The sequence below is a fragment of the Primulina eburnea genome, chromosome 3, assembly GCF_022965805.1.
Source record: "Primulina eburnea isolate SZY01 chromosome 3, ASM2296580v1, whole genome shotgun sequence".
In the NCBI taxonomy this organism is placed as follows: Eukaryota; Viridiplantae; Streptophyta; class Magnoliopsida; order Lamiales; family Gesneriaceae; genus Primulina; species Primulina eburnea.
In genome coordinates, this window is record NC_133103.1 from 3,485,210 (window position 1) to 3,496,988 (window position 11,779).

Below are 11,779 nucleotides of genomic sequence, written 5' to 3' on the forward strand. Positions count from 1 at the left end.
TAAAAATTTATATCGTTTTAATATTAAGAAACTAATTTTAAATTTTAAAGTTCATTAGTTTCATATTAAATGAGCACCATACATTTTTCTTATGAGCCGCACTGATAAATAAATATTTTGTTCGTATATTGTTGCTAATTACATAATGATGTTATAAATTATCTTGTGTAACTGAAATTTTTTTTAAAAAAAAAAATTAACCGTCACTAAACAAAGGAATATTAAAAATTTAGAGTTGGTTTATAGACGATCTCACGAATCTTTATTATATGTCAATCCTACCGATATTCACAATAAAAATTAATACTCTTTGCATAAAAAAGTAATATTTTTTCATGGATAGTCCAAATAAGATATATAACTCTCATAAAATACTATTCGTGAGATCGTTTTACACAAGTTTTTATCAAAATATAATGATTACATTTCACGTTACCCTTTAGAATTGCACATTATTTTCTTGAGTTTATCGAGTTTATCTTTCGAACTAAACGATACGTAAATAGAAAACGAAAGCCGTCCTCCGATCAATAATAATTCGTGTTCCATACACGTTCGCCACGAAGAAAAACGAGTTATTTGTGCGCAGAATATAATTGTCGGGTAAAAATTGATGATCAAGATTCCCTCTTATCGAATCTTGAGTCAATAAATTAAAAAGTCTTAGCTCGCCACGTCAGCAGGACTTGGGACCCACTGGTCATGGTCAAGAGGGATGCACAGTATTTCAATCCAGTGCCCTACTGTTATTCTGTGATGTTCGACTGACTTTTATTAATTTAAAAATATCATGTAATTAAAGTTCACAAAATTAATTATTATTGTACAATATAATATATATATATATATATATATATATATATATATATATATATATATATATATATATATATATATATATATATGAGAGATTCTTCGATTAATTAGCAGTGGACAGCAAAACATCGTGCTTTAAATCTTTAGCCTGCCAATCAGAAGAAGATGCCCATGCCCCATGCACATGATATTCATTTAATAATTTTATTATCTTAAAGATTATCCCTTATTTGAGAAGATTTTATAGTTTTAGAAAAAAATGTGTTAAATTGGCATTTGGCTTCATTAATTTAATAATAATGTAGCAAGGGACCAGGCTAGCCATAATTGTCAAGTTACCTTTTCCACCCAATCACGTATAGCTTTCAAATGGACTAATATTGTAAATTTTCAGATAACCAAAAAATGAAAAACGACATACGAAAATATAATTTTCTCATTTATTTTATAAAAGTAAAAAAAATTGGTACTTTTGTGTCACATTCAAACAATTTGATATATACATATATACCGATATAACTCAAGTACTGCAGCGACTGACAACTCGATCCATGTCAAATTCAAACACGAGAGTGAATGACGGTGGAGGACACATTTCATCTTCAAATAGCTTTTGAATTATTGCAAAAAAGTGTGAAGGAATCGGACCATATATGCAAATAAGAATAGAATTTGTCAATGGATATGTGCACTAAATATAAGGAATTGATTCCCGACCATCTCAACAATTTCCTTCGCAGTAAAACTAAAAGTAAACCTTTGATATTGAAAGTTAAAAATCCTTGGGACGTCGAATTAATGTTCTTCTATGTAGATTTTTGTTAAGACATGTAGTATATAATTGACACGGCTATATATATAGAGATCTCATATGAGATCCTGAAAGGGTGAGAGTAACTCGCCGTGGTAGATCGTTGCGAACGTCGACCCGCAAACCATATAGGAAACGATACGTGTGATCACATCTAGGTTCCCAAAGGTGAAAATTTGAGTTCCAATTATCTAATAGCTATAACTTTTTACGGGATCGGAACAAGAATTGAGGTCGCATGATCGATTTGCATGAATTAATTATGGATGATTTGTGTCATATATGGAACCCGGTGATCGAAATATAATGCTTGAAATAGTTATAATTCTTTGTGCGACAATAAATGTTCGATCCCACACCGTTGTTATCGAATGTTGCATGGCCTTGAAGCTGTCCGAGTTTCAAGAAATTCAAACTCTCCCCCATTACTCGATCATGTCCCCCAAGATTCGAAATGAGCCCACGAGATGGAAGAAGCTGATGGGGAATCCACGCATGCATGCGTTATATATCCATGTCAAACCCTTGCGTATTCGAGTGTCCACAACTAAATAACATCTTCCCCTCATAAAACCTGCCCACAAATGGGCACAGAATATGTAGCATTTCAAAGCAATTATATATTCTTCTTTCACACAATAATTCATGCACGAGGAATATTCATACATGTGATCAGAAAAAGATTGCATGCATTATTTCACTCGCTTTCTTGGAAATTTAATTACCACAGAAAACTTTGCTTTTGGGATCCCATATTAAGGAAACAATATCTGAAACTCAAGAAGGGGAAAAACTGATCAGGGCCCCGCAAATTGCTGTATATATAAAGGTTTACAACCCATTCTCAAAACTCACCAACTTCAAGATCTTACATTACACTATCATCTTCACCAACTCTATAGCTTTCACAATATCTGCAAAACCATCTCTCCCATTATACTCGTACTTTTCATTTTCTTTGCTGAGGTAAGACACTCTTTCATGCCTGTATATTATCACACCTTTTGTCTTTATTTGAAAATATACCAACATATAGAGTTGAACAACATTCGAACAAGGAGAGAGGACCATGGTTTTTGTCAAGAATTGGAACGAGGAAAAATTAAATTTTCAAAAAGGATGATGATTCGAAGCAGGGGAAAAACCAGGATTTCGGTTGAAGAGACCCTATTTGTACATATATTTATTTATTTTGTTCATTTTGATCGGCTTGCTTCATGTTGATGGGATCGCCATTGCTTCAGAAGGTCAAAAATCGAAATAATATACGCATCAAATTAAATCTGGTTGTTTTCAAGATTCCTTATATGTCCCCATTTTTGAGAGCGCGCACACACACATATATATATGCAATCTGACTACTGATATGGAGTAGTCAGTAGTCAGATTGCGTTTCTTGAGACATGTTCACATTTGATCTATTCCGTTCGACTTAATAATTAGTTAATTTCTTCTCACTTGTAAAAACCAATATCTTAGTTCATTCTTGACAGGTAAAATAAAGACAAGAATGAGCAGGGAAGGAGATTGGATGTGCGGTGCATGCCATCACCTCAACTTCAAGAAACGTGAGTCGTGCCAACGTTGTACTTGTCCCAAGTATGCTACAGAATCTGATGTCTCCTCGTACGCCGACGAATTGCAGAAGACAGAAATTTTAGCCGGAGACTGGTACTGTGGCGCCTTGAACTGTGGCGTGCACAACTACGCGAGCCGAACGAGCTGCTTTAAATGCGGAGCATTGAAGGACTATTATGGATACGGTGCAGCAGTTGTTGCATCCGCTGGCTATGGATACGACTCCATTCCTGGTTGGAAAAATGGCGACTGGATTTGCTCAACGTTGGTTAATTTTACGTATATCCTAATTATTTATTTGATTGATCCTGAAGTATTTTATCGTGTCTGAGGCATGAAATGTAACTTATTCAGCAGAATGGGATGCGGCATGCACAATTATGCTAGCAGGACAGAGTGTTACAAATGCAGGACCCCGAGAGATTATGGTAAATATTAGCCATCATATCAATTTTTTTTATTGATTCCTAATCGATATTAAATTCGTTTTCTTCCTTTTTCGTGATCGAATTCAGGGGGAGCAATGTGACGAATAATTTAAACTAAGGCAGATCGAGCTGCATTTCATTAGAGTCGCGAAAGGGTTATCAAGAAATTTTTTTGACTACCTATTTCTACTTAGCTACTGTTAATTTTTTTTTCCCTTCATTGTCTACCAAAATTTGAATAATATAAAGTTTCATATTATTGTCGTGGCCTCATTTACATATGCTTCAAAATCAATATTCCTGCTTTCGGGTCTTCTTATTTTACAACCGTTTGAATTAATTTACATTTTATTCTACACATCTATATTATATTATTAAATTCGAACATTTCATACTAACTAATAACATCAAAATTTCTTTACAGTTTACCTTTCATGATAATTTTTGCACATCTCTTTATCTTTTTCTGATTTTTTAATGTCAATATCACACGCATACAAAACACTAGCGTTTATAAACGACACGTACGTATTCCTTGCTAAACGAACCAAATGTCAAGAGTTTATCTTTTTATATTACATTCGACTTTTTATATGCATGCACATATATATACTTGAAAATATAAAAACAAAAGTAACGATTGAAACAGAAGATTCGGATAAATATAAATGATTAATATATAATGACATTATTGAGATCCAAAGATTAAGAAGTTCAATCGAACAGGAGATAAAAATGTTGGTTTCAAGGGACAAAATTATTCCCGTAGAAAAGGCATCAGTCCTAGCTAGCTAGTATGATAAAATGATATGTCAATAATTAGACAAGATAAGAACCAGATGCGCTTCATATATGGAGGGACTCTATTAATTCTTATCTTCTTCTTCTTCTTCTTTTTTCCATTGCTGAATTTGGTTTATCGTATGGAATTCTGTGTAGATTTTTGTCCTTTGTAATTAAATTGTTTTTTGGAAAAGAACAAGGCAGGATTGGCTTTTAGTCCAGTGGTTAAACAAAATATATATATATATATATATATATATATATATATATATATATATATATATATATATTTTGTATATCACCCTTGATTATATATATATTCTTGAAAATTTACACAACTCACTAGCTACAAAATATATATCTAAAATTGATTGAAAATTATTTTAAAACATCTAAATGCATAAAATAAAGAATTTTAGAATTAAAGCCTAGCGCAATAGTGTCGGCATAAATAATTAATGGTGTGTTTAAGCATCGATTCCACCTATGTTTTGGTGTTAGGCTATTAGACTAATTTAATTGTTTAATCCGATACGAATAGAAAGTTTTATTACTACGCCACACTAGCATCCTACTCTTTGTTAATATAATAATTTAGGCAAAAACTTGTGTGAGACGATCTCACGGGTCGTATTTGTGAGACGGATCTCTTATTTGGATCACCCATGAAAAAGTATTAATTTTTATGCTAAGAGTATTACTTTTTATTGTGAATATCGGTAGAATTTACCCGTCTCACGGATTCTGACCCGTAAGACGATCTCACATGAGACTCACTCAATAATTTAATATTTCTATAAGAAATTTTACGTTTATTTATTGTGAATAGATTTTACTTTATTCTTGAAGGTTTCTACAAGTAATTTATGTATAAATAGTTTTATTTTTATTTTTATTAATTATTGATTTATTTATTTTTGGTAGAGGCATGAATGTAAGAGAATATACAAAAACTTGTGTGAGACGGTCTCACATATCGTATTTGTGAGACATATATTTTATTTAGGTCATCCATGAAATAATATTACTTTTTATGTTAAGAATATTATTTTTTATTGTGGATATCAATCATATCTCACAGATTATGATCCGTGAGACGGTCAAACGAGACCCACTCAAAAGAATAATAGCCATCGTCGAGTTTATAAGCTATGTAGGAGTCTAAGATTATTCTAAAATTCAAAAGTCTAGGTATAGATAAAAAAAATTATAATTTTGTAAGGCAAAAACTTGTGTGAGATGGTTTCACGGGATGAATTTGTGAGACATATCTCTTATTTGGGTCATCCATGAAAGAATATTATTTTTTATGTCTAAAGTATTACTTTTTATTGTGAATATGAGTAGGGTTGACCCGTCTCACAGATTAATATTCGTGAGACGGTCTCACATGAGACCCACTCATTATAAATTTGTAATCCATCAACGTTTATTAAAAGCACATATAGTTTACAATATATATTAGCTTCATATGCACAACTCACAAGTTGCGTCCATGTCTAATCGCTTTTTTATAAGTAATCTTGTTAAAATAAATAAATTGATATTGATAAAATTTAAAATTTTCTGATTTTAAATAAGTTTATTAGAATTTTTTTTGCGTAATTATTTTTTCATGAAAAATCTATATTATGATTCAAATATTATATATTTTTTAAAATATGTGCAATTATTATCATAATGATATTTATTAAAATGCTTAATAAGCTATCATAAGAGTATAAGACCAATATTGTGGAGGCCCATTAAAAAAAAAAAAATAGAAAAAGGGTGATTTGTTATTTTCGACAAATTGGACAGTTTACAGTGATTTTTGACATGCGTTGCTCGTGATTTTGTGAATGTACCACTTCTCACTCAAAAATTATTAAAAACAGCTATAATTAGGGATATCAATTTCTTCCGAACTCGTTGGAAGATCTGATACTCGATTCGAATAGATGAGGGCATGATGAGATTTTTATATCCGATTAAATAATTGGGTAATTGGGTATGGAGATTTTCGGGTTTGGATATGGAGGAGGGTTTGATATAATCCGACAAACACCCGACCCGAATACCCGTTTAAATTAATATATATATAAATATAACCAACCCGAATACCCGTTTAAATTAATTAATATATATATATGTATGTATATACGTATATATATAGTAATTATATTTATTTATATTAAAGATTCATATTCTCAAATCCAAGAAAATCGATGATACATTTTCTTTTCTCTTCCTTGTCACTTTCACTTTTACGTTTCAAGGTTTTACCACTCTTTTATTTTTCAATCAATTTCTCATCTTTTCCATTGAAAAGTTTAATCCATGTTTGACTTTAAAAATCGAAAAATACTTTATTTTTGTTGAATTGCGTACTTTTGTTCAACTAATATAAACTATATTTAATATTTTGTTAATTTTTCTATAAAGTTTATTTTGCAAATTTTTATCATTAACAATTTTTCTTATTGTTCATTTAAATAATTTTTTAAATATCCATAAATTCATTGAAACAATTTAAATTTGAAAAAAACTCAATTGTATATGATAATAGGATATTTGGGTAGAGTATGTGTATTTGATAATCCGATGGGTATGAGGATGATGATGAAATTCAATACCCGATGAGTATGGGTATGAGTATGAGGATGAATTTAATAAATGAGTATGAGGATTGATGTATGAAATTCGACCCATATCCTACCTATTGTCATCCCTAGCTACCAACTTTAATGACAACTTTATCCTTAAAAAATTGACAAAATTTATCTTGGTTAAACATTGGCCAAATAACATTAAAAAAGGTTTATAAAAAAATATCCTTGAAATTTTTCATTTAATTTTAAACTTCTTTACATAAAAATTATACTTTTGCTAACATATATTTACTCTTTATTATTTTGAAATTTCAGCTTTAGTACATTTCATTTGTCTGGTTTGCAATTTTAAAAAAAGAAATAAAAATATCACTTGCATGATATAAATATGACTGATAAAATACTGAATAAAAAAATAATTAAAATTTCTCAAAATGGGAAAATATTTTTCCACGTATAAATAAAATCATAATTTTCGTAAACAAATAGAAGACAGAAGGCAAAATAGAACCAACCGGAGGAGGTCGTGGCGTGGGAGCCATCGAGCAGCAAGAACACACACTTGTGACCCCCATATTCCACAAACTCGTTCGACTCATCACCACACAATCATCAAACAAAAAATTTCAGTTCGTTCAGAGATTTCGATCGCTATTATTATGATCTCAGCTTGCTTCAACCGCCATTTGCTTCTCTAAGTCGCTAACCAAACAGAGTTCCAGCCCACTCTTCCTCAGCACAATGAGCCTCTATTCTCATGTTTTTGCCGGCAACCCGATAAGAACCAGAACACCCAAACAGACCGATCCTTTTTCTCCGCAGTCGGCGCTCCAAACCTTAAAGACCCTCCTTTCGACCCAATCCCACGAGCCCATCTCTCCTGATTTCAAGGTTTTGCCTTTCAGAAAAGGCAGGCCTTTAGCTGGCTCGGATTCGGAGTATGGACGTTGTTGGCACCTGGGGTGGTTGAGTTTGGGTGAGTGTAGGGGTTTATTGGAGAGTTCTGAAGTGGTTTGAGTGAGGATTCGTTGGTTTATTTGGGGTGCGCAGATACGAGGACGATGTCGTGTACTGGGCTGTCGATGTGTCCGAGGCGAGTCGATTGGTGAGTGATTTGGGTGAGAGACAGTTCTGCTTCGTGGAGTTCAGGACTCTAATGGTGGCCACTGATTGGGCCGATGCCAAAGCCATGGGTGAGCTTGCCATTGCTGGGCACGTAAGGTTTCCTTTCCACTTTTACTTGTTTATTACCTTAACTTATGGAGAGTTCTGTCTACTGTTTTATACGAATTAATGTGCAGTTACAAGGAAGAAGCTGAGTTTATAAGGAGTTAGTGAAATTATACAACTTTGCAATCACTAATATGTTTCTTATTTTGTAAGCAAGTGTTTTATAGGAGTTAAAATAATCAGGATCGATGATCGAGTATGAGCTGTAGAAGTAAACCATGAAAATTAAGTTAGAAAAGGGGAAAATATTAAATCAGTGCTTCTCGAGGAATTCAAAATGTGACATGTTGGAGAAATGGAATGAAAAATTAATCATCGCTGTAGCCAGTAGCTTCTTAATATTCTTCTTTGGTGAATCTTGGGACATCATGATGTACTGAATTATGTTCCATGGAGATTCTGACAGTATAGGAAGAACACGAGATTGGAGCCCAATTTAAAGCCTTCGTAGATTATCTCGTCAGCATATTACAAATTATGAAGGTTAATGAGGTCAGGTGTTGAAGTAGTCTGCAAGGAGGATTAAGAAACATATAGTTGAATAATTGTTACTACTTATATAAATTCTATAAAGATAGTTTACTTTCAGACACTGTATGTAAGACATTTATGAAGATAGAAGACACAAGACTCTGGTGCGGAGTCGATAGACTTGTAGAATTTGCCTCATAGTTTCTTAGTTTGAGCACTCTTCAATCTTTAATTTGTGATTGATTTTGATAAAGTATCATTCTTGGCCAAGTAGAGTCCTCCACACATCATTCCACGCCAATGAATACCCAATCCTAAATTCTTAATACAACGGAAGGTAAAAGGGGCAAGGAAAAGAATGAAACAAAGCTTGTTGGTTTCTCCCCTTCCATTGGAGCATTCCTTTTTTCTAACGACAATGGAAGTTTAAATGGGAATCATTTGGGAAATATTTCTCTGTAAAACTACAATTCATGTTTCTTAACAGAATAAAGAAGTTTAGCTGTTTCCAATTTTTGGGAGACGCATATGCTGCAACCATTGGTCTCAGTTTACTTAACATACATGAAATGGGTGGTCTGCAATTTTCAACATCTATATCCCTACTCTTATTTTTCTCTATGTTGGTACTCAAATGCTGAAGTAACTATGAGATTCACTGACTTGCATTTGAAGTTTCTGATTTCTTAATTGATCAGGCTAGAGCTTTGCTAGAATGGCATAACTTATCTCGTTTTTGTGGGAATTGTGGAGCTAAGGCTGTCCCCATGGAAGCTGGGAGACGAAAGCAGTGTGCGAATGAACTGTGCAAAAAGAGGTTTTATCCTCGTGTTGATCCTCTTATTATCTGACTTTATAACTCTTTTGCCGGGAAAAAAATGTTATTGAAACAAATAATATGTTGCTTCCAACATGTTGTTATCATGTTGGTTATAGACAAGAAAATGACCGTGCGTTACTAAGTAGACAGTCGAGTTATGTACCTCGCATGTGGAGTTGCCTTGCAGGCTACATAGAGGTCTGTTGGTATGGATTTTCCCTTCTCGAATTTCTACTCCATGGACAATGCTCTCTAAATCTATCAAGTTTCAAGTTATTTTCCTTCTTCCAACCAAACCCCAAGTCTCGCTCTTCTCCCGATTTTAAGACCCTAACTTGTAAACCAGCCAGGAGAAAGCTTAGAAGAGGCAGTGAGGAGGGAAACATGGGAGGAGAATGGCATTGAAGTTGGTGAAGTTGTGTACCATAGTTCTCAGCCATGGCCTGGTTCGGTACTTCTTTTTATTGTTTTTCCCCTTTTAGCTTCAGTTTGTTGGTTTCATGGAATGACCTTTATTTAAAATGACAAACGAATATTAAATACATGTCATAAAACAACCCTTAACTTTTCAATTGAGAATATATTTAGTTTGCTTTTGGTAAAAGAAGGAAATGAATGATGCAGATTTCATTGGTTTTCTGTATCTTATTACTTACCATCTATGTGCATAACTGCATATTACATTTACTAAGCTCAAAGTTTTCATCTCATCATTATATTCTTAAATGATATAGTACATTTTGATATAGGTGTGTTATTTAAAACGAGTACAACCAAATTAGACCATTATGATCCTTGTCCTTGAACGGCTCTCTTGCAAAGCAATAAGTAATTTGGGCTCTTTAGGGGATTGTCAAGTGAGAAAAAGAAATGGAATTGTTGATCTGAAAATTACGTTCATCTATTGATGAGGGACAATCAAAAAATTCATGGAATGTTCCTGTCTTAGGTTGTATCACATTTGGCTTTAACCGATGGAACTGTGAGAATCTGTGGAATTCCAAAAAATAAAAATAAAATAGAAACGAGCCTCTAACCAGTGTTATAGGGAATCACTGGTCTGCAGACACAGTGATTTTTTTCTCCACATTTCTGGATCAAAAAGCAAGAGGAGCGAGAGTTGAAATTTCCACTTAAATAGTGTTGTATACACAAATTTTTTTGCTGAAATACTAAATTTAATATAGCTAACATGCACTCTAAGTTAGTCCAATTTGCTCTGCTATTCCTGTTATGAATTTTAAAGGTTTGCTTTACACGTTTGGCTTATGTTTGCAAATCTCATCTGCCATCTGGTATAGATGGCTTAATTGTACTGGTTTCCTTTGTTCCCCTCAGCTGGACCTAGCAGCATGCCATGCCAGCTAATGGTTGGGTTCTTTACATATGCTAAATCATTTGAGCTACATGTGGAAAAGAAGGAGCGAGAAGGTAGGGATCAAATTACTCTTCCATTTTCTATATTTGCCGTCTTCTCCGCGTCTTATTCATTGTTCAATCACACAACATATTCCTGGATATACTTGTGGCCGGAGATCTACAACGAGCCATGCTTCTCACAATCAACTCGTCTAAAACTCGATTCTAGTTCAAAAACACTCAGACAAGCTCAAATTCGAAATTTAGTACTAGTTGGGGATTGTGCTCAACTATTGTTTCAATTTGAGTTTGAGCAGGGTAAAGTTGGCCTGATGCACCGCACCCTAACTCGTTGGTTTCCCACGGAATGAACTTATTTTGAAGCACTCATAGCAATGTCACCTATGTATAGATGCTAAATGGCATAGTAGAGAAGACATAAAGAAAACTCTTACATATGCTGAATACAAGAAGGCTCAGAAAACTTCAGCTGCTAAAGCAGAACAAATGTGCAAAGGTGTCGAAAAAGGACAACAACTGTCTGCAGATTTTAACATCGAAAGTGGCGAGATTGCTCCTATGTTTATTCAGTTTGTGGGTCGATCAGGTTCCGCCAAATGGTGTCGAAACACAGAAACAAGCGAGTGGTTCACAATCAAGTTTGTAGATTTAGAAACAGAATCCAAATTCTGGAAAAATAAGCATGTTTTACGAACTTTTGTTGGCCACATGTTTCCAATTCATGTTCTACTTTTTGTATGGCTATTTCATTTCTATGTTGTATAATTCTACAACTGCGAACAGTTTCTTATATTTGGTGATGTAATAGTGAGACTGTCTATATGTATCGTAGAAAGTTCAGGTTTAGTTTGTGTGCTTATTTCGATCATAG

The 11,779-nt window shown here is 33.5% G+C and overlaps 2 protein-coding genes and 1 pseudogene across 3 annotated transcripts; all 3 read left to right on the top strand.

Moving 5' to 3' along the window:
- The first annotated feature begins 2,445 nt into the window (after positions 1-2,445).
- LOC140828021 (uncharacterized) lies at positions 2,446-3,899 on the top strand. Of its 2 annotated transcripts, none has more exons than XM_073190988.1 (4): positions 2,446-2,593; positions 3,121-3,469; positions 3,563-3,633; positions 3,721-3,899. In XM_073190988.1, exons 2-4 carry the CDS (start codon positions 3,138-3,140, stop codon positions 3,732-3,734), a joined length of 417 nt encoding a protein of 138 aa, XP_073047089.1. In that variant the 5' UTR covers positions 2,446-2,593; positions 3,121-3,137; the 3' UTR covers positions 3,735-3,899. The 2 variants fall into 2 exon arrangements, with proteins under 2 accessions (XP_073047089.1, XP_073047088.1); XM_073190987.1 differs by having other exon boundaries at positions 3,560-3,633; positions 3,721-3,898.
- A 3,849-nt stretch (positions 3,900-7,748) lies between these two features.
- On the top strand, positions 7,749-9,583 carry LOC140828646 (nudix hydrolase 19, chloroplastic-like; annotated as a pseudogene).
- Positions 9,506-11,657, top strand: LOC140825417 (nudix hydrolase 19, chloroplastic-like). The gene is given in 5 exon segments (XM_073187181.1): positions 9,506-9,726; positions 9,875-9,974; positions 10,867-10,959; positions 11,300-11,474; positions 11,476-11,657. Coding segments are annotated over 5 exon segments (567 nt in total). The 5' UTR covers positions 9,506-9,606; the 3' UTR covers positions 11,555-11,657.
- The last annotated feature ends 122 nt before the right edge of the window (positions 11,658-11,779 follow it).

Excerpts from the sequence above, each read along its gene's own strand:
- LOC140828021 (XM_073190987.1), top strand. The coding sequence starts at position 3,138 with ATGAGCAGGGAAGGAGATTGGATGTGCGGTGCATGCCATCACCTCAAC. Across the intron at positions 3,470-3,559 it reads GGCGACTGGATTTGCTCAAC|CAGAATGGGATGCGGCATGC; the intron begins GTTGGTTAATTT and ends TAACTTATTCAG.